A 22,856-nucleotide genomic window follows, 5' to 3' on the forward strand; every position below is an offset into this window, starting at 1 on the left:
CCAGCTGGCTGTTCTTTTTGAGATGTCTTCTTGGCTCAGAACTTAATTAGAGGGTTTTATGTGGTGTTTGAATAAGGAAGATGTTTCCATCTTCTCTAACTTTGGAGATCCTTCCTGTTACGGAGACCACGGATAACCTGCCAGTTTACTACACGGGCAGTCCTGTCGAAGAGGCACCGTAAACCTCTTTGTCCTAGGGATTAAAGGTCCCTCTTTCTAACCCAGCAGTTCCAGATCTACAAGCAGATTTTGTACACAGTGTCACCCCTCACCAGCAGCCAGCTGGAGGATGGAGATCAGGATACACTTGCTTTGGAGTCCAGGTGGGACTTGGAAAAAGATAAATTTGGCTGGGCCTCAAGGTAGACGTCCTCAGAGAGAATTCCCTGAAGTCAGATATTGGGAGCATCATCTGAACCTCCTGGGGCCTGATGCCCAGGAGAGCACCACCTGGCTCCGGGTACCCCCTCTGCCATTGGGGGCTTTTGCTCCTAAGCATTAGGGCCCCACTCCAGCTCCTGCGGTAGAGCTGGCCTGCAAAGCACCAGGCACGCTCTGAGATACATCACCATGCACTTTCTCATTTCATATTGCCCAGTCTACCCTTCCAGCTTGGCCCACCATAATAACCTTATGTTTATTCCTTCTCAGCTCAGCACCAGGGGATCGTTTCTCCAAATCTATGACATAAATGTACGTGTGGGTGTTTCAGTCCTTATCTTTCTGGGCCCCTATAATTCCTCAACAGAGATTTGTGTTAACTATGTTGCTCCTCCCCACACCCCCTGAGGCTCAACCTTGAATAGAGTTTACTATGGCCCCATCATTTTGAAGGGATTAATTGTTGTTGTGAGTTCTCATAGAAAAAAATCTGTCTTAAGAACTAGGAAAAAATATCCATCCCCAGGGTTCCTGCAACCGGCTCTCAACCTCATGATTTAATCACTTCATTTTAGAATAATGCACTCAGCTATTTCTATGTCAGCCATTGACTTTTCCCAAGCAATGAATAATCAGGAAAATGCGGCATTAACTAAGGCAGCCTTGCCATGAGGTTAAAGGAACACAGCTGATCTCTAGCATCTCTGGACCTTCGGAACAAACCTAGTTTCTCCCTAGGGCCAAAATGCTTTGAATTAAAATTTATTAGAAACAAAATGAACTGGCTATTTTTGGACTAGAGTTTGACCTTTTACCTAAATCGTGATTGAAAATGGTTTGTGAAGTTCTGTAAGAGCAGCCATTCTTTTCCTTTCTTTCTCTCTTTTCCTTCCTTCCTTCCTTCCCTCCTTCCCTTCTCTTTCTTTCTTTCTTTCTTCTCTTTCTTTCTCTTTTTCTTTCTTTCCTTCCCCTTCCTTCCTTCCTTTTCTTTCTCTTTTTCTTTCTTTCTTCCTTCCTTCCTTCCTTCCTTCCTTCCTTCCTTCCTTCCTTCCTTCCTTCCTTTCCTTTCTTTCCTTTCTTTCTCTCTCTCTCTCTTTCTTTCTTTCTTTCTTTCTCCTTCAATTATAATTCTGGAATAATGTAACAGATAAAAAATATAGGAAACAACTGGGAATTCAGCAGCATTTCTGGAATTATGAGGATGATCCACTGACAGGGAAAGCAATAACAAAAAACAGACTTCAACTGGCAAGAAGCAGCAGGTCACTGCCTGCAGGGGATGGTCAAGTCAGAAATTTTACTGTTTCATGTGTTTGGATAATGTAATCTAACACAGATGCTGAAACAACTTATGCTATAATGATATCATATTTGCTATGTTCTACTTAATTGTAATCAAAGTTCAATTTCCTAGTGCTATTAAACATAGTAAAATACGTTGTAAGCATTTATTAGCCAAAATTGGATTTAAAAAAACAAAGTGGCATTGGCCCCAAATGAAAGCAAATTGGACTGGGGCCAAAGATGAAGGGCGCCTTATGGATAAAGTCACAGCAAGAGACTAAAACCGGGGGCCCCTGAATTTGAGAAGACTATAGTGCTCTTCAATGAGACACCACATTTGTCCACAGGCTTTGAGAGAATAATTTACATTTCAATTTTACAACTGATATTTGTGATCAGTGCTTCAATTAGGTGTACAAAATCTTTAAGTGGGAGAGTATGGTGATACCTCTATGGGTTTGTGAATGTTGAATTGAAACCCCTATATTTCATTTCTGCTATAACTTCACAATGGCCAACAGATGATATGAAATGTTGCTGTCAGAGAGGAATGAACTGAAGGCATAATCAGAATCCTGTTTAGTGGATGGATGACCATGATATCTTAGATTTTCGAAGAACTAAACAGACTTAAAATACACTGTCCCAGGAATAAAGACGCAGATGTAGACAATGGACTTGAGGACATGGGGAGGGGGAAGGATAAACTGGGATGAGGTGAGAGAGTAGCATGGACTTATATATACTAACAAATGTAAAATAGATAGCTAGTGGGAAGCAGCCACATAGAACAGGGAGATCAGATGGGTGCTTTGTGACCACCTGGAGGGGTGGGATAGGGAGGGTGGGAGAGAGACGCAAGAGGGAGGAGATATGGGGATATATGTATATGTATAGCTGATTCACTTTGTTATAAAGCAGAAACTAACACACCATTGTAAAGCAATTATACTCCAATAAAGATGTTAAAAAAATATATATACTGTCCCTTTGTTCTCATAAGCCTATTAGAATTTTCAGGCCACATACTTTTAAAAATTTGAGCTATACAGTCACTATACTTAAATGTTCTAAGAAAATAAGAACAAAAGTTTTTATCAATATGCTTATTACTATAAAATTTGAATAAGTAGTAACATAACATCCTTATACAAGTAAATGTTATATTTTAAGTTTTATAGCTCATGTATGAAAGCACAATTTGAAATTTAAAACTGATTATTCTTCATAAATCACTTGATTAAAAAACAGAATGTGGTGGAAACTTTTGAAGTATTCCCAGAAGCACTGAAGAATAAACAAGAGAGAAAAGTTAAATCTGCAATAAAATCCCATTAATCATATGTAATTGGGGCTTCAGAAAAATGAGTCATCAAATGATCATAAATTTGGAAACTGTTTCATGATAGCATTGAGAATATTTATTAAAACTTTAAAGTTGACCATATTCCAACTGAAAACATTATCTTCCTAAACAGAGAATTTTTACTAGAGACACACAGGACATATTTAGGCTACTTAATCTAGATTATTTGCCAGGTGATTTTTAGGTAACCATAGTGATCAGACCTTAAGGATTTACAAAAGGTTAATAGCAGCTGATAGCACTAGATTGATTCAACAGTCATTTATCTGTATTAATGAATAGGGAATGAGAAACGATGTGGGAAAGAACAAATATCTAGAGAAAAAATTAGGGGAGCTATAAGCAGATGTGTACACCCATAGGCTCACTTCCCACCACGGCTGTGACCAAACCCCCTCCTGCAAGACACACACACACACACACACACACACACACACACACACACACACACACTGCAACTCAGGGGTTGTGCACTGCACTGGGATTTAAGGGGAGCTAAAGCCTCAGGCTACCCAGGTTTTAGTGCAGCTTAAAGTACAGTTTGCAAAGCCTCTGGTTAATTTGATCAATACAGGCATTCAAAATCAATAATGTAAGTTCCAGAGTAAATGTTTTGATCAAACTGGTCTTTAATTAAATTTAGAAGACAACTGAAATTTCCAATTTGCTCTATTAAACATAAGAAGTTTAACCAGACATCTGGCTGTTTAATATCATGTAGATAAAACATCTAAATAATTACCTTGTTTTTCAATGTTTTAATCCAAATGTTTGCTATCTTTAGACACAAAGCAGATTAAGAATTAGTCATGATAACTCAATTTCTTTGATTTATGAAGAAAGTGTGACTCAAAATAATGATCTATCCAATAAGCAAAGGGTAATTACTTTTATGTCAGAAATATTTAAAAGTCATCTCTGCACTTGGTCTAGAGTTATAACATATAAAATGGAAAACACTGCAATGTACTACATAATTATAATGTTATAGTAAAATTTAAAGTGAAATATGACTATTCTTAATGTTTTATTTTTATGATTATTGATTTTATTTTTTAAATAATGAATTAAAAATATAGATGTGCTACTCTGAGCAAGAAATGGACTAACCTGCAGGAGTTTCCAGGGCTCCAGAGACTTCAAGGTGCCGGTGTCACATGTACACACCTGTGACTGGTGACTTTCTCATCAAGCCCTGTAACCCAAAGAAGGACAGAGATAATGTTCTAAGACATGTCAGGAGTAGAAGACTAGAATAAACTAGACAAGTCACAAGTGCTCACAAGAAGCATTTATTTTTAACACACAGCAAAGTCATATATTCTTGGTCAGTGCAAGTACGTTGAATTACTGCTCACAGAGAACTCACTTTGAGTAGATGGGGACAGTATGGCTACCAAATTAATGCCAGTGGAGGGAAAACCAAATATCTTCAGAATTTTAATGGAAACCAGGGAGAGGTTGTGGAGCAAAGAATCTCATGTGCCATTTTTTTTTTCTTTTTTAATATTGTAAAATGGCTTTCTGATAAGCAAAATTAAGAATGTCACTTCTTTTATGCTAAACAATGACCTCATTGAGTAATTACAAATTTCAAAACCTGGAGGGCAGTTCTATTGCCCTTTTGAGTTATCTAAACTGTGGCTACTCAATTATGTGTTAGTGCAAGCTCCCTTTTAATCTCTAGGACCCCGGCTAGAGTTGTGGCTTCTTGGAAATCCATCTCCAGTCAGAAGCTTCCATGGTTCAAATATTAACAGCTTTGATAGCTCTTGCTTTCCCCCTACACCTTCTCAAGTAATGCCTAATCCACTAGCATCCTGAAGTCTTTCTTTTATTAGAAAGTTAAACTTGAATCTCTTTTATCCCACATTGCTAGAATAAATCCAGGTGTCTTAGTGCTTAGAGAGTCTGCAGTTGGTTTTTCCGTTCACATTTTACTTAAGGAGCCCAGAATTTTCAAGGTGGTCAGATTTATCTTCCCAGAGTCCAACTTGAACAGTTTAAAAAAAAACCTGTCTTTTAAACGTGTTCATCATCCTAGTAGCTTTTGGAAAAAAACTTTCTTTTAAGTATTATTTGTTGTGTTCACCTTCTCAGACTTTCTAAGACAATGTGCTTTTTGGTTGCTTACAATATTCCAGAGCAATTTCTCCCAAACATCAGGATAACATTAATTGTACTATTTAATTTGTTATTTCTTTCTTTGCAGCAGCTAATTTTGAGGTAAGGGAAGGAAGAGGAAAAGACTTTAACAAAGAAAGTGATGGTAGAAATGTTAAAAAAAAATCCTTTCAAACAAGGAAGTATATGCATTATTGAATCAGTGTATGGTCTAAGCATGTGAGCAAGTATATTTTTTGTAGCTGCTATAAATTCATATGGTAGTTACGCAATTTCTGAATTTGGCATATCAAAATGGTGCTAGTAAAATCGATATATACCATGTTTAATTATCTCTGAAATGTTGAAAGCTCATATAGATCAACTATCCGTGGCCAATAAATATATCAACATAGGTACAAGGTAAGAATTGGCTAAAAATGTATATGAATGAGCTGGATATACCCATAGAGGATGGTCTTTTTTTCCCCCTTTTCATAAGGTACACACATAGTTTGGCCAAATTCCTTTTAGAAAAGAGGAATAATTCATTATATTCCCCCCTTGTGCCCCTCTCAAAGCTTTACAAGCACCACAAGTAAACATCGACATTTTATTCAGAGAAGTTAAACATTCTTCTAGTACAAATTACAGAAGGAAAAACTCGTAATATAAATATGACTTTGGGGAAAAACAGTTTACTTATTCATATTTGGTAGGTTTTGAAAATACATGTATATTTCTAGTTTACATTTTGCCAAATGAATGTGACTTTTGAATGTCTCTTTTGTTTGGAGGAAAGAAAACAGTCTGGCCCAAGGGACTTGCAACATTGATTTAAACGGCAAGTGTTTCACCAAGATGTTAAAACAGGAAGAACTTCCGGCATAATCAGCACTGATAGTAGCACAAGAAAATACTGGCTCGTCTTTCTGATGAAAAACTCTATTAAAGGATGATCTGTATTGAGTTTGATTTTAAGAGTGATGACACAGGACTATGTTGCTTGCATATTGCATTTCCTAAGCTCACTGATCTCTGACTGTGCAAAGAAGTATTTTTACGTGGTCATATACTTCAAATAAATACTCTTAAAAATAACCTTAGGAAATGACACTTAGAAGATGCTCAACTGGAGAGTACAGATGCTTTTATAAGATGTTCACAGGTGAGAATGCAGTCCATACAAATGACCCTCTGTGTGGCTGGAGGATCTCTTCAAACTGAACGATTTGTTATCGATTACTTAAATACACTCACAGATAGAAGATGAAACAGTGTGGTCCCAAGAAAAGGGTGCTGGCCCGTGACTGAGAGCAACTGAGTCTCGCTTTAACTTTTCCAGAACAAGCTATGTAAACTTACGAAAAACTACCTAGACTTTCTTCATCTCTAAAATTAGGACTGCACATTGGTCAGAATAATTTTGAAGATAAAATGAGGTAGTACAGAATAAAAAGGTTTGCATAGTTTAAAATATAGAACTAACCTGTTGATCGCTAATAACCATACAAGTAATAACATGATGGACTGCTATTCCCAAGACTAGAAGCTGTATGACTTAGGATGTTTCTGGCCTTTGATAGGCCCTGAATAAACACTTATTTCCCTGAAAAAAACATGGGGAGAGTCATTTTGCAAGCAGCATTCCCTGGGAAAACAGGTAATGTAGTTTCCCAAGTGAGTTTTAATTTTTACACGAAGCCCTTTAACTGACTGCTTTTCTACTAACACTAACGGGACGGCAGAGAGCTCTCTGGTTTGCCCTGCAATGTGGACTTCCACACGAACATGCCCGGAGAAGGACGCCTGTCTGTCCCTCAGTGGCCTCAGGAACCACTGGGCTTCGCCCTAGGAAGGCGGTGAATGGCAAGGAGGTGGGGAGTGGCCCAAACTCCCCACGTTGCCACTGCTCTGACCCGGGAGAGGGAGAGGGGCAAGGAGTTCCTGCAGGGTCCTGTCACTTCTGGTGGAAAGGATCAAAGAGCAGAAGCAGGGGAAGGTGGATAATCCATGGAGAGAGTGGACAGGGCTGGTGTGAAAAGATCAAGAGCGAGACAAGAATCTGGGGAGAGAAAAGAAGTGGTCCTAACAGCAGTGTTCTGAGCTCTTCTCTCTCTCCTTCTGCGGAGAGCTTGAGGGAATCACTGCATATTTGTTTGCTGCTTATTTTCTGAAACCATTCCTGAAAAGGAAGGACGCAGACAAAGCAAAATGGGAAGGGCAGCACAACTGCTAAGTGAACTTGGTGCAGACTCTGAACCTCCCACCCTGTTACAGTGTGTGTGTGTGTGTGTGTGTGTGGTTTTCTCGCAGGCTCTCTGGAAGGCTGCTGGCTTGCTAGGTCCCCCTACCAGGGTGGCAGGCCTTCCTGACTGAGGAAGAAACTCCCATCAGCCCAGGCAGGTGCATTCTGGCCCCAAGAGCTGTTTCGGGATAAAACACCTCGGGCTTCAGTGATGTGTCCAATCTGAACGTACAGAACTTGGAAAGAAGGAAGGAGCAGAGTGCATTTCCAGTTCAGTTTTAAGTCTAAAAGGAAAATGAGAAGACAGGCAGAAGGCAGGGAAAGGAATGGAGAGCAGACACACACATGGCTCTGAACCAAGGCTCTGCCACTTCTGCAAGTTCCTTAACCTTCCTCTGCCTCATCTTCCTTATCTGGAAAATGGGGATGTGATATGCAAACCTCTGATATTTGGAGAAAGTTTAAAAGAAATGGTGTATATAAAATACTGAGCATACTGTCTGGCACATTATAACCAACTCAATAACGGTATTATTCAGGCCAAAACTGAATTTCTTCTTATTGTGCTAAGTCCAGATTGATTGTCACTGTAACTTTTAAAGCAAGGTCAACTAATTGTGTTTTGTTTTTGTTTTTGTTTTTCTCAGAAATGTATGTAAAGCTTTCTATTAAGGATTACAGATACAGACTTACAACATTATATTGCCATAGATCTTTTTTTTCCCCTTTTAGATAAGGAAAAGTAAATTATTTACCAAAAAGGTTCAGAAGCTAAAGCCTAATAGACACACACACACATATATGACAACTCTGTATCTAAATTTAATCCAAGGATAACTGAGTTGAGAGATGATCTTGGTTGTGAATGTGTTTGGAGAGTATAGACTTTCTCATTTGATAATTACTTTGGTTTCCAGAAAAAAAAAATGCTTGCAATTGCAAAATTTGCAATTTCATATAAGGATGAACATTTTTTTTCTCTCCAGAATGTAAATATTATCTCAGTTGGAAGACAGGGAGAAGAGGGACAAAGAACAACAGATGCTTTCATGCAACAGTATGTATCCAGTGGCCACTATGAATCAGGCCCATATGACTCCAGTCAAAGCACCATCCAGGGCTGCCAGAAGTAAGAAATCCCAGATGTCCCAGGGCAGGAGGCGGTGGGTCTGGATCATGGGGATTTGGAAGGTTGCTATGAAGGGAGAACCCGGATGGGGATGGGGAATGCTTTGTTAAAGGGTCAGGGAAGTGTCAGCCACAAAGCCCTGGCAGCTTGGGAGAAGGGGTCTTGCCCCGCTGCTGCTGGGACTCATCTCTTCCCCTTGCACAGGGTCGGATGCATCGCAGTCTCTCTGTATCTGGCCTCAGGCTCCAGTTCTGCCTCTCAGCCATGCCCTCCACTCTTGGGGGAGGCCATGAGAGCAGCTGGGCGGAAAAGAGCAGCCTCTGCTGGGGAGAGGGTGCCCACCTAGAGAGCCAGGCTGCAGCGGCCCGTGTTAGTTCGGTGTAGAGTGTGGCTGGGCCCGTGTTAGGATCACATGGGCGATGCGCTGAAATGCAGATTCCTTTAGCCCTACAGAACAAAATCCTGGGCGTACATACATGAAGCCCCGGTGCTCAGAGGCTCTGAGACTTTTCTGATATTTTTCTTTTTCTTCCACTTTTTTTTTGAAAAAGGGTTTAAGTACAAAATAATGGCAGTGGGGCTAACCCCTTGATTTTTTTTTAGTGCAGTGTACCTAATACATGATCTACTCCTTTGCCCTTGTTTTCAGGGGCAGAATTCATATTAGCCTTTGAGAGAAGCACTTTTAACAGGCCTCTTCTTTTTCTTTCAAATCGTTTCTGCCGCTGTACTTGTCTTGCCTTCCAATGGGAGGTACTGGTAAGCTACAGGTATCCCATTCCTGAAAACGATGGCTAAACAGCACTCCAGAGAAATGGGTTGGGTTCAAGGCCTGACCTCACCACTTATTAGCCATGAAAGGGGCAAATCTCTTTACCTCCCAGTTCCTCCGTTTCCAAATCCCTTCTCAACTGAGAAGAATATCTTCTCAACTGAAGATTAAATGAGGTGTTAGGTGTCGAGACGTAAGCAGAGTACGGCCCAGAGGTGCTCAGTAAGTTCCTGGCGACGCCCCAATCTCCTTTCTTACCGTGGTGGTCTATACAGCCTTGCTCAAACTCTCATTCTTTTACACTCTTCCCTTTGCTGACGGTGCTTTTCTCCTTCTTCCTCAACAACCAAGAAAAATCCACTTTTCATGATCCGATCCAAAGGACATCTCTCCTCTGGTCTTCTCCCCCAGTTCCCCTGAACCTAGGGAGCCCACTGCTGCTCTGTGTCCCATCGTTCCTCTCCCATAACACATGTACAGCTGAACCGTAATTCTCTACTTGCCTGTCCTGCCCACTAGACTGCTTGAAACGCAGTACTTCTGAAATCCTCAGCACTCAGCTTGGTGCCTGGCACATAACAGGTGGTCAAGCCACATTACCTATACGTACTTCTTCTGAATGCCGGAGCAGAATGGATGCATTTATGCATGGGTGGCTGGACCCATGAATGTGCTTCTGGGGAAGCGACGGGCCTGTGAGAATTGTGTGCTTGGTCGTCCTAGGGTCCCTTCCCCGACCACCTCACCGTGCGAGGCCGGCGCGGAGGGATCAGGGCCTGTCTGAGGTCCAATCGGTTCCCCCGCTTCGGGAACGCAGCTCCGCAGGGCACCGGCAGGGGGCGCCGTTGCCACGCAGCTGGACGCTCCGCGGGTGACCGATCCCCCTCCCCGGCGCGCCTGGCGCGCAGCTTCGGTGACGAGGCCGGGGCTCCCCCAGTTTGGAGGGGGCGGGCCGTTCTCCTTCACAGGCCGGGCGGCTGGGGTCGCATGGGGCCACGGGCGGGAGTATTCAGCTTCCCAGGCGCGTCCCTCTCTTCCCCCGCACCCCCCCCCACCCCCCAGCCTCTAAGCGAAGGAAAGTTACTCTCCGTTTGGAAAGAGGCAGCTAGCGGCTGGAATGGACGGCCCGAAGAAAGGGCGCGCTTTCTGGCAAAGACGTGGGTGCGAGCGCGAGTGCGCGCGGACATAATGCTACACTCCTTTCGCGCCGCCGAGGCGACTGAAGTTGAGGGGCTGGGGGAGGAACGCTTGTGTCCTTTGAACTCGTACTATCGCGGGTCGTGGAAAACTAACTCGTGTCACACTGACATTCACATTCACGTGAAAAAGGCAAACCTTAGCGCCCGACGACGAACACGCTTCGGCTCCTCACTTGCCGCGAGAGAGCGCGCCGCCGAACGTCCGGCTCCACGCAGCGGCCCTTCGCGCGACCCGGCGGCCGCGCGTTCCCCGCGCCGCGCTCCGGGCCCGCCTCGCTCTCGGCCACCGGCCGCGCGCCCGCCGGGCCGCCCAACGCGCCGGGGCGTCCGGTCGGGGACGCGCGCCGCACCCCGGCCGCCCCGAGCCGCCCGTGCGCGGGAGACGGACTCACGCTCGGCCCCGCCCCCCGCGCTCAGTGGGCTCGCCCGGAGTTCCCCGCGCCGCCCGAGATTTCGAGAATCGAAACCCCGGGAGCCTGCCCTGCCCCTTGAGCGCGGCGCCTGATTGGCACGGGGAAGTGGACGCTTTAGTTCACGCCGAGGCCCGGTTTATTAATGGAGTAAACGGCCTAGCCCTACACCACACAGTTTAAAAAGGGGGGGGGGGGCGGTCGAAAGAACCTCTGGAGCCCCGTCATTAAGCTGCAATGACGCGCCATAAACGGCGAGAATTTTATGTTGGAAGTTGCTGCAGTTGCGCGTCTTTAGCCGAGAACCAGTTGTGAGGGCCATTTAGAACACTTGAGGCATCGTAAGTGTTTCGTCGTTTGGGGGGGAAAAAAAGAGGGGCGGGGTGGGGGGGTTCCATACAGCAAATATATGTCTGTGCACATCAGTGCACACAGGAACCGCCGCCGGCTTCCCCCTCCGGGGACCGCGCCCGTCGCTGCAGCACCAGGCTCCGCAGGGCTCCGGCCGCGGGGTGGGTGGGGGCGGCGCCCTATGCAGATGAGGAGGGTGTGGCGAGCGTGCGGCGCCGGGCCCCGGAAGCGCCGAGAGGCCCCGGTATAAAAAAAGTAGTGAGGACATTTCCCCCGCACAACTGCTAAAGCTCCAGAGACGGGAGCGTGTGTGGCGGCGGCGGCGGCAGCAGGAGCCGCCACCTCCGGGACCACCGCGGCTGAGGCGGCGCGGGCGGGGTGAGGGGCGGGAGTGGCCGGCGCGGGCGGCGGGGGTCTGGGAAGGACTAAGTCACTCGCCGCTGCCGGGAGCGCACTCGCGGCTCCTGAAGTGTTGCCGCCTCGCAGTTCCTCGCTCGCCGCGCTCCTAGAAGGGGCGGCCGCCTCCAGGTGACACAGACGGGACTCCCGCTTGCGCTTTCCAGATGCATCAGAGATACTTTTGGTGCGGGGCTGCTCTGCGGGGGCGCGGCGCGCGCGGGCCGGAGACCGCGGGGGCCTGGGGAGGGAGAGTCTCCGGGGAGCCCCCGAGGCGGGGGGCGAAGCGGGGAGGGGGCGCGCTCCTTCCTCCTCGGGCCCCTGTCCGCCTGTCCGCCGCGCGTCTCAGCGCGCTCCTTCCCCCCTGTTCTCTTTTAGGACCGACCAGGGCCCAGTGGCGTTCGGCGGGCACTTCATGGCGGAAGGCGAAGGGTACTTTGCCATGGCCGAGGACGAGCTGGCCGGCGGCCCTTACATCCCCCTGGCCGGCGACTTTAGCGGCGGCGACTTTGGCGGCGGCGGCGGCTTCGGCGGGCACTGCTTGGACTATTGCGAAAGCCCCACGGCGCACTGCAACGTGCTGAACTGGGAGCAAGTGCAGCGGCTGGACGGCATCCTGAGCGAGACCATCCCGATCCACGGGCGCGGCAACTTCCCCACGCTCGAGCTGCAGCCCAGCCTGATCGTGAAGGTGGTGCGGCGGCGCCTGGCCGAGAAGCGCATCGGCGTCCGCGACGTGCGCCTCAACGGCTCGGCCGCCAGCCACGTCCTGCACCAGGACAGCGGCCTGGGCTACAAGGATCTGGACCTCATCTTCTGCGCCGACCTGCGCGGGGAAGAGGAGTTTCAGACTGTGAAGGACGTCGTGCTGGACTGCCTGTTGGACTTCTTACCCGAAGGGGTGAACAAAGAGAAGATCACACCACTCACGCTCAAGGTAAAGCCCCCCGAGAGGGGCCGGGGGCGGCGGCGGGCCGGGCGCGGGGGGCGGCGCGGCGGGCAGAGGGGCGCACGTCTGCGGCCCGGACCCAGGTGGGCGCCCTGGCTGATTTTGCTTTTGAGTTTTTTCCTGAGTAAACCAAGGTGCGTGCACTGTGTCGAGTGTTTCAGCTGCTTCAGCTTCCAAGTCTCCTGCTTCCTCCTCTGCCCTGCCTTCTCTTCCTTCTCATTTTTTAACTCTTGGCTTTCCTTGATTGAGTCGTGTCCCGAGGAGATTCTGATAAGTGGAAGAGTGAAATGATGTGAACTTTTCATTTTTAAAATTTTTTTTGAGTCATTTGATGATTTAGTCTCTGGGAAGAGAGCATCCTGCAGCAGAGGCTAGTCAATGGGCTTATTATTGTATTGGGAAATGTGAATAGATTTCTTAGCTGCCTTCACGTGACGCCGTGTGTTAAGTATATATATGGTGCTTCTCCAGGTTGGTTCATGTGTTCAGGATATAATGGGTCCCCTCCTCCCCACTTTGGTCCAAAGCTCGTTTTATAGAATTAGTTAAAATTATCCGAGGAACCAGCCTCCCAGAATGTCTTAATTTCGTTCATATTTGATTTTAGCTGCAGAAGCCCGGGGGGACCGACAAGATACAGATCCTATCGGTTCCCTCAGCAGGAGGGAAACGAGGTGACTAGGGACAAGGGTGAGAGGCAGACCAACTTTTCCCTGTAGGCCCTTCTCTCTTTTGAATATTGTGGTGATACTGTGTGAATATAGTACCTATAAGATCATTCTCAAAAAATAACATTTCAAAAGTCAGGCATGACAACAGAACCTCCTAGTACTGTGCTACCTCTGCGAGAAGCCTCACACCATTATTTCTAGTCTCTTTCCCAGACGGCAAAACCACTCGTTAAATGTATTTCTTTTTGTTGTTGTTGTTTTGAGAAGACTGTTTAACGTTTAAGCCTGCAGGTAGTGTTTTGCTGAAACTTGACAAAACAGAAGGGAAGGAGCAAAATAATTCTCAGCTGGGACGAGGATGTACTTATTTATTGATTTTTTTTTCTAGGTTTGCTCATCTTCTTGTTTTGTCTTTTAAATTGTAGGAAGCTTATGTGCAGAAAATGGTTAAAGTGTGCAATGACTCTGACCGATGGAGTCTTATATCCCTGTCAAACAACAGTGGCAAAAATGTGGAACTGAAATTTGTGGATTCCCTCCGGAGGCAGTTTGAATTTAGTGTAGATTCTTTTCAAATCAAATTAGACTCTCTTCTCCTCTTTTACGAATGTTCAGAGAACCCAATGACTGAAACGTTTCACCCCACAATAATCGGGGAGAGTGTCTATGGCGATTTCCACGAAGCCTTTGATCACCTTTGTAACAAGATCATTGCCACCCGGAACCCGGAGGAAATCAGAGGGGGAGGCCTGCTTAAGTACTGCAACCTCTTAGTGAGGGGCTTTAGGCCCGCCTCTGATGAGATCAAGACCCTTCAGAGGTATATGTGTTCTAGGTTTTTCATCGATTTCTCAGACATTGGAGAGCAGCAGAGAAAACTGGAGTCCTATTTGCAGAACCACTTCGTGGGCTTGGAAGACCGCAAGTATGACTATCTCATGACCCTTCATGGAGTGGTGAATGAGAGTACCGTGTGCCTGATGGGACATGAAAGAAGACAGACTTTAAACCTGATCACAATGCTGGCTATCCGGGTGCTAGCTGACCAAAATGTCATCCCTAACGTGGCTAATGTCACTTGCTATTACCAGCCAGCCCCGTACGTAGCAGATGCCAACTTTAGCAATTACTACATTGCACAGGTCCAGCCAGTGTTCACATGCCAGCAACAGACATACTCCACTTGGCTACCTTGCAATTAGGAATCATTTAAAAGTGTCCTGTGGGGAAGCCATTTCAGACAAGATAGGAAAAAAAAAGAAAGAAAAAAGAAAAAGGCTGAGTGACCCAGCCATGATTAGGGATATGTTTTGTGCAATGATGATCTGCTCCTGGTTTTAAACTTGGCAAAGCTTGTGGATCTTTTCATAGATATGGGAGCATGATCTCAAAATAACCCACCCCACCACCACCGCCAACCCTCCCACCTCATTCTCCTACCCAGCTGGATTCTGTCCTGAAACAAAAGAGACCTGTCATTAAAAGCAACCAGGTTCTCCTAAAATAACAAGGGAAAAAAAGCTTGATGACAATATGGGTTTGCAGTACCTGCTCCCATAGCTTTGCCATAGGAAAAAAAGACAAGTGGAGAGTTTCTTATAAGGCGGAATTCACAAAAGGGAAAATACAGAGGAAAAAAGGGTCTCACTCCAACGAAATTATCAATTCAGGAGTTCAGATAGTAACAACTGTACAGGAGGAAGGGGGACTCCAACATTGGGATTACTATCTGAGGCTTGTAGCAAGTGCTTTCTGTGGAACTCTCCCATTGCGCTAATAGAAACGGCTTGCTCCGAATGAGCAGTAGTAGGTTGGTGCAGTTCTCATAACAAACAGCAGAACTTATGATGACACAATCCATTATTTCCAGCTGCGTGCATAGCTCGCATTTTTTAAATGTGAAAATGCAAGCAAAAACAGCTGTAGCAAAGAAAGTATGCTCAAGGACCAAAGATTTAACAGATAAAAATACCCAAGTAGAAAAGAAATAGTAGAATATATAAAGAGTTACTATATTTGTTACACACCGATATACATCAAAGTGCCTGTTGCCTTCTGAAAATTTGAAGTGGAAAAATTTTATGGTTTAATGACTATTTTATCAGGGACTCAAGAAGAAAATAAAACAACACATAAGCTTGTGAATGGTGGAGGAGATGCCCTATTTTTTCTTGACAAATACTTGTATAAAATTAACCTTGTTGGTGTGATATTATCCTAGGTACATGTGTATGTGTGTGTATATTATGTGTATATATATACATATTTGTGATATGTGTATATACACACAATACATTGATTATGGTCTAGAAAAATGTAGCATATAGGAAATGTTTAAATACTGTGTGCTTTTATGTTTTCAACAGGATGACATGAGACGTGGGCATATTGCAGTGATGAATTAAAACCCACATCTAAAAAAATTAAAGCGAATGAAGGAGGAAAACAATTAATATATTTGATAGGAAGAGCAGAGATTATACATTTTTAGTGAGTTTTTTTTTTCCTTTTTTTCTTTTTTTTTTTTTTTTTTTTGGTGAGTCATAGAATTCCACAAATGGGAGAATATTTGTTTGGCAGAGCACTCTTTTTTTATACTAAACTGCCATTTTGACAGTTTGAACCCTTTTACTTTTTGTAATACTTGCATACCTCCTTGGTGTATAATCCAGTGGATCATGGATCAGTGATAGTCTGTTTAAATCCCTGACTGCTAAAAAAGAATTTCTGGCGATCTGAACACTACTTATTAATATTTAAATGAATTTTTAAATGAATGCATTGTGCATTCCAGGACCACTAGAATTTAGTAAATGTGAAATGACCCTTTTTAAAGAGTATTTGCACGATTACTTAAAATTTATATATGAAATATATATTATATATAAAATTTTATAAATTCATGCCAATATGAAACATCTTTGACCTGTTTGTCACACTGCATTTAAGTATTTAGTACTGTACTTTAAGTTCACTCACTTTGCATTCATTCAGATCCAACTTTATTTTCTGTTTCCCAAGAGACCAGTTACACCTTTGTGAAATGAACTGGCATTACTGTTTCAGTTCAGTGACAGCTAATCCTAAACCCATCCCTTCTCTCAGCCCTTAATTCCTTTGGACACTGGTCTTTGAAAATGTATTTGTTTAAAAACAAATCTAACACCCGCAAACCTTCCCTTTGTATCGTGAAACAGCTGCACAATCCCTACCAAGTCTAGTGGATGACTGCGTACTCTGATCGTTGCTGTGAAGAGTCAACCAGATTTTTGTCATCAGTTAAAGAGGGATTGGGGAAGAAACTAGCATCATCCTATTGGCAGTGTAATTTATTTGTTATCTGGGCATCCCTCAGGTGCTCAGTGCTGGTTTAATCCATCCGCACTACCTTTCTTGTGCATCTTTCTTTGAAGCCTTAACCGGAACTTGATGGGTTTGCTGTAGCAGCGTCCCTGTGAATTCTGTCCGAGCTGTAACAGCTACTGCACTGCCACTCACTGTTACGTAGGGAACTCTTTCTTCTCCCACGTTGGCTCAGACTCCCTCACTCCAGCCCTGGGTTTGAAAAATTCATTGTAAATTCCCAGGAAATATTCCATTTGCAGGTTAAACCTGATACTTAACTGTCAGCAACCAGAGCTCCGCCTCCTTACCTGTTTGGATGTTTCCTAAAAGAAAACTAAGGGAACGCTCGGGAACAGAGGAGGAGTAGCTGGTGATCTGCCTTCTTCCTTCTCATCCTAACTCTTGACCAATGAGTCGTCCACTATTTCAGAAAGGATCTGGAGGTCTCTGGCTCTGCCATTGCTATGCCATTGCTATAACCTGCTGTTATTTTATGGCACAGATTTTTGTTTGGAGGGGCCTTCTTGGAAAATACGCTTTTCATTTGTTTTCTCAGATATTTATGTTCTTTTCTTGCTTACTCTGAGGCTGGTAGCATAGTTGGAAATGCCAGCACCTGGCATTCAGATAGAACAGGCTGTACTCAAGACAACCTTCAGCATTTACGTTAAGATTTATATAATTTATTTCCCTTTTGTATGTACTATAGTCTTGTGCATATGTAGTTGAACAAACAGTGGAATATATGTCTCTCTTTGTGGATGTGTGGCCTAAACATTTGAATGTCTGGTGAGAGAGAGCCGTGTGTCATAGGTCAGAGAAAAGGACAGCTCTCAATTCCTGATTAGTGCCTGTGATTTGCTTACCTTTGTGTTTATCTGGTCGAGTGTGCTGTTACTTCAAAGCAGGAAGAAGTTTTTTATCTTCTGGAGTCTCTTCTCACCTGTTCAGCCTGGCATGTCAGGGAACACTTCACCTGTGACAGTGCCCTTTTAACAAGTTGACTTTGCAGTAAAATCTCGTTGCCTCAAGACGTCCTACATCAAGATGGACTTTTCCCTTCCAGAAACGGGATCAAGTGTTTGCTCACTTTCGTAATGGGTGGATTGTTTTAACGTGGCTCCAAAATTGCAAGGATGGAAGAATGTCTGTAAGCCAAGCCAAGGAGGAAACGCCAAGAAAAGTGAACATACCGTTTTTTTTGCCACCCCTTTCTGTTTGCTGATCGTAGGTTGCCTTACTGTGCGTAAAGTTGTTTTCAATGCAATGCTTGTCAAATAAATATTGTGAACTATGTTGTAAATGAAATGTATTATGTTAAAAGCTGTCAGCAGTTCGAAAATAGGCTTTTTTGTTGTTTGAAGACAACGTGTGTTAGATGAAACCAAAAAGCCAAAAAAAAAAGTAATTTCATATATACCACCTGTTGGAATATAGTATTTCTTTATGATCTCTTATAGTATAGCCTTTCCAGCGCTAAGAAAGAATCTCTGTGTAATACGTTGTCGTAATAATGGCTTGCTAACAAAGTACATGGTCAAAGTACAAAGTTGGAAGACGTCAAGTAACTTGGCGAGACTGGCTGCAAATCCTTGCAGAATGGAGGGTGCCCTGCCCGCTGGCTGTCTCTCTCTCCGACCTCTCTACAACCATCGCCTGCCCCAAGAGGCCCTGATTGCAGCACGCCGCACCTGGGGTCACTCTTTTGGAATACTTTCACTTCAGTCTGTGTCACAGGCAGAAAAGGAGTTGCTGGAGAATGGACTCTTAAAAACTGACTCATTTGAATCAGCGCTAGAGGGAACAGATTGTGAATTTTGTTTACAGCATCCAATATTTGGATTTTTTTTTTTTTTGTAAATAAAAAGAAGTTATTTTTTTCTATTGATTTGTGCGTTGTTTTCCATCTCTGTGCTGGCTAAAGACCATATCCTCTGAATCCAACCTGTATCCATGAGAGAAGATGAAGCAGTGTTCGGAGGCGACCCACCTTTATCAATTCTGATTGGAGTGCCAGTCATTAAAATGCCCAGCTTGCAGCCAGCCCGTCTCTGACTGGCTCAGTAAGCTCCATTAGAATCTAGATAATGGGTGCCAACGTTTTGAATCTGGTTGTGAGCTTAGCTGTGTTAAGTGACCCAGTCGGAGCTGTTTTCCAGGATCTCCTGGCTCTGGACTGTAGGTTTGCTGTAGCCCTGAGGGGGCCTTGGTTTTTAGGAGTAGCGTAAGCGTTGTGACTGAGTCATCCCTGGTTTTATATATATCATCCATTTGAGGCTCTGTAGCGTTATTCAGAGTGTTTGCCTCGGGAGGGAGGGAGTAAGTTCTGGCAGGCACTAATTGGAAGGGAAAGCGGAAGGAAGAGCAATCACAGGATCTAATATGTTGTGCTTTGTTTGTATGCATAAGCTGGGTGCAGAGATGTTGCCCTTTTGATGAGCATTTCAAATAGGTAATCTCACCTGTTCAGATTGCCAGGGAGCATCCATTTATTTATTTATTAATATTTTTTCTTTGTGTCGTTTTGGAGACTTTCTCAGTACTAGTAGCATGAGAATTTGGTAAGCCTCAGCTATTATAGGACATCCTTGTGGCTTTTTAAAACCGTTGAAAGTCCTGACGTTGGACAGAATACATGCTTGACGCTGCGGCTATGAAAGAGCCATTCCTGGTATTCAAAGCCAGTTTTCTGTCACATATACATCATAAAATACAAGGTGGTTATTTGGTTTGGTAGTGTTATTTGTGTGTCGTTCTCTTCTTTGTTGCAACCTCTTCATTTTTTTACAACCATCCCTTGCATGTCTGTGGTCATCACAGAGTCCTTTTCCAGCCAGGGTTGAATAAGGACAGTAATATATTAAGCTCCTCCTGGACTTAGGTACACCCTGCTATTTCTAGTTGAATTACCAGACTGCACCTAGCTAAGCCTGGAGAGAAGTAACACACCCTTCTTTTCCTTAGGAATCTTACTACCTTAACATTCAGTGGCTTTAAGAAGAAAAACGAAACACAAAAAATTAATACCCAGAGAGCAAAAACAAGGAAATTAAAATCATAGTTTTAAAATATAAAGTAGAATAAGAACTTAAAATCATCAGATACCTAAGAAATTAAACTGTAATTTCCTTCTTAGAACCAAGTTTGAAATAATGTGAATGTCCTGCAGTCTAATAGCAGATACAGTCAAGCAGGAGGAGTGGGGAGGAGAAATGATTTTAAAATGACAGTGGCTTTCACCCAGCAAGGCCCAGGTCTTGGTTTCTAATGCTGTGCTCTAGGCCACCTTTGACAAATGGCTGGATCAAGGGCTGGGGCAAGGAATATACCAGAGGAACCTGGAGCATCTTACAGTTCCAGAAAGAAAGGGTGTGCCAAAAAAAAACCCCACAATGATGCGGGGTGAGGGGCATGTCAAAAGGACACAGGGGCCACCTGAAAGAACTCCAATGGCCAAGCTAGAGCAATTTGAGCAAAAAATAAGTAGTATTGGATTATAATGCAAAGTGTAAAATATCCATGCATCCACACAGAAATAGATGATTGCATAAATAAATAAATAAATAAATAAATAAATGGAGGCAAAAAGATTAATTTCCGGTGCAGAATTCCAAATAATCCGTGTACATACTGCTCACTCCAGGAGGTGGAGTTTAACTCCTTACCTCTTAAACATGGGCTGGGCATGGAAAAGGGTGAGAAAAGAGTAACTGTACCAGTGTAGAGACCTGACAGACCATCTAAGCCAGGTGATAGGTGATCATGGTCCCCGTCACCAGTGATAAATCAGTGAAGATAACAGATAGTTATGGCGTGGTGAAAATGGCAGTTTACCTCTGCAATCTTCCTCCCCAAACCCATAATGTCTAATTATGAGAAGAGCATCAGACAAATTTAAATTGAGGGGCATTCTATAAAATATCAGACTAGTATTCCTTAAATCATCAAAACAAGGAAAATCTGAAAACTGCTACAGCCAAGAGGAGCCTTAAGGAGACGTGACAACTAAATGTCATGTGGTATCTTGGATGGGATCTGGAGCAGAAAAGGACATTAGGTAAAATCTAAGGGAATCTGAATAAAGTACTGTATTCCTGAAATAATGACATTTTTATATCTGTTTATTAGTTATGACAAATGTACCATGCTAATGTAGGACATTAACAGTGGGGAAAGTGGGCGTAGGGTATATGCAAACTCTCTGTACTCTCTTCACAATTTTTCTGTAAATCTAAAACTATTCTCAAATAAAACATTTATTAAAAAATGAAGACTGAGTGATTCTTTGCTATTTCTAGGGAAGTGACTCCATTTGTAAAATGAATAATGAATAGTGAGTTTTATTTTTTTAATGTCTACCATACTTAAAGTGTTAGGAGAGCGTATGAACTAGTAAAAATAGAATGATGTGTTTTACTCCAAAGTTTTAGAGAAGCTTTATCTACAAGTTTTGGAGAAAAGGAAAAGGGTTGAAGAGAGCTGAGTTATAGGCAAGTGTTTTTCCGTAGACTAGCAGGAGGAGTTCATATTACCTTAGAGTTTTAAGGAAAGGGAATACTAAATGTAACTACAAACCATTGTGTAGGTATTTATAAATGTGGAGTTTTAAAATGGGCAAGGGACTAAAATTTCATCGCCCTAATATACAGAAAACCCTGGGGAGTTGTTGAGGAACTCTTTGTGAGGGAGTAAATGATATGATTTTTTTCTAAATGCCAGGGGAGGCTAATAGTTCATGGAGTGTTGAAATGAATTATTATTTAATATAAATAACCACTTTCACAATTTACCTGCTTACCTAAGCTCTTTCAGCATATCAGGTTTTCTTAAAGTGAAGGGACAGCTGTTCTTATGTTTACTTTCTCACCTCAATCACTGGCATTAAAAATCGTTGAAAAATGCTGTTTTCAAAAATAGATGCCCTTAGTAATTTTTAAAAGCAGTCATTCCAGCTTTGCTGTTTATGAAGTTAGGACAAGGCCTGTGCTTTCTGCCGAGGGACATGGAGCAACCCCCTGCAGGAATTTATGAGTGTGGGGTTAAGTTATTTCGAACCTCCATAATGGAAAGTTCCCTTCAGGATCCCCTTCAGAAACTATTGATTTTCCAGTACAGTGTGTACTTATCAGTAATGCCAAGATTTTGTGGCATCATCTGGCCATGTCATTAGAAAACGGCTGAAACCCTATTCTTTTTTTTTTTCTTCTTTTAGCAAAATTCAACATAACGAGCTACACTAGGCACTATGGATAACGCCATTCTGTGCATTAATTCTGAATTGCATAAGGTCTGGAGTATCTTCCTGTATATCTCTGCCAATAAGGTAAAGACGATCATGCTTCATTTGTTCTTTATTTTAATAGGGAATAATAAAAAAGTATTAAAATATCTGCGTTTTAGAGTCCAGTTATCAGAGAAGAGAAACAAATTCAATCAGGTTCAAGGCCCAAAGGCTGAATTAGAGTTGCCAGATTTTGTAAATAAAAATACACGATGCCCAGTTAAGTTTGAAATTCAGAGAAGCCATGATTTTTTTTTTTAAAGTGTTAAGTATGTCCCATGCAATATTTTGGACATACTTATACTGAAAACTTATCTGTACTTATCTGAGATTCAAATGTAACTGGGAGTCCTGTATTTTATCTGGTGACCCTGTAACCTATATGGGATTACAAAATAAGGCTGAAAAAGTTTCCTAGTATACAGTAAGAGTTCAGAACACTTTATAACTTGTTAATATCTAACTTCAGGTACCATGAAACACTCACTGCATTCCCACAGAGTATGTGTAGCAGCAAACCCTTTGAAACATGGTTCATTCATTAAATATTTGCTGGATGCCTTTTATGTGTTTAGCCTGTGCTAGACTCTGAGACCCAAAAGAAGTGAAAGGACTGGTCCATTGACCTTTAGAAGGCTAGGTTCAACTTACAAGTAGAACTTAGTTGCTGAAATTTAATTTTTTCAGCTACCCTGGGGTTAATTCCTCACGAGGCTTAGCTCTGCTTGGGGTACCATAAAGAGCCCTGTGGACTAATGGGGAGTCCGGATGAGGGTAGTAGCCCTTGAAATGTGCCTTCTTGGGAGCTTTCAGAGGCAGATCTCCCCACAGGTAGCCCCTGTGTGGACAGGCGCTAGCCATTTGCTTGTTTGGGCAGGAAAGGATAAAACGTAGATATTTTGCAATTTCTGTAGAGGGGAGCAAAAATTCTCCCCGAGCTTCTGGACACTTGCGTTCTCTTTTCAGAACCA

At 43.4% G+C, this 22,856-nt stretch overlaps 1 protein-coding gene and 1 long non-coding RNA gene across 5 annotated transcripts in view; one reads left to right on the forward strand and one right to left on the reverse strand.

Moving 5' to 3' along the window:
• LOC309666665 overlaps positions 1 to 10,847 on the reverse strand; it is a 123,126-nt gene extending 112,279 nt beyond the window's left edge. Inside the window, exons 1-2 of the long non-coding RNA XR_014267218.1 lie at positions 10,619 to 10,847; positions 4,142 to 4,226 (exon numbers count right to left, since the gene is read on the reverse strand). This is a non-coding gene — a long non-coding RNA (uncharacterized lncRNA). The remainder of the gene's footprint in view (positions 1 to 4,141; positions 4,227 to 10,618) is intronic.
• A 111-nt stretch (positions 10,848 to 10,958) lies between these two features.
• On the forward strand, positions 10,959 to 18,492 carry TENT5A (terminal nucleotidyltransferase 5A). Of its 4 annotated transcripts, none has more exons than XM_082474262.1 (3): positions 10,959 to 11,233; positions 12,018 to 12,576; positions 13,685 to 18,492. In XM_082474262.1, exons 2-3 carry the CDS (start codon positions 12,055 to 12,057, stop codon positions 14,459 to 14,461), a joined length of 1,299 nt encoding a protein of 432 aa, XP_082330388.1. In that variant the 5' UTR covers positions 10,959 to 11,233; positions 12,018 to 12,054; the 3' UTR covers positions 14,462 to 18,492. The 4 variants fall into 4 exon arrangements, with proteins under 4 accessions (XP_082330388.1, XP_082330387.1, XP_082330386.1 ...); XM_082474261.1 differs by lacking the exon at positions 10,959 to 11,233 and adding an exon at positions 11,496 to 11,621; XM_082474260.1 differs by lacking the exon at positions 10,959 to 11,233 and adding an exon at positions 11,615 to 11,826.
• The last annotated feature ends 4,364 nt before the right edge of the window (positions 18,493 to 22,856 follow it).

The sequence above is a fragment of the Balaenoptera physalus genome (assembly GCF_965194825.1).
Source record: "Balaenoptera physalus genome assembly, chromosome: 9".
Taxonomy (NCBI): Eukaryota; Metazoa; Chordata; class Mammalia; order Artiodactyla; family Balaenopteridae; genus Balaenoptera; species Balaenoptera physalus.

Coding starts and splice junctions, on each gene's coding strand:
- TENT5A (XM_082474260.1), top strand. CDS start 11,807: ATGCATCAGAGATACTTTTG. Junction 11,827..12,017: donor ATGCATCAGAGATACTTTTG/GTGCGGGGCTGC, acceptor GTTCTCTTTTAG/GACCGACCAGGGCCCAGTGG. Junction 12,577..13,684: donor TCACACCACTCACGCTCAAG/GTAAAGCCCCCC, acceptor TTTAAATTGTAG/GAAGCTTATGTGCAGAAAAT.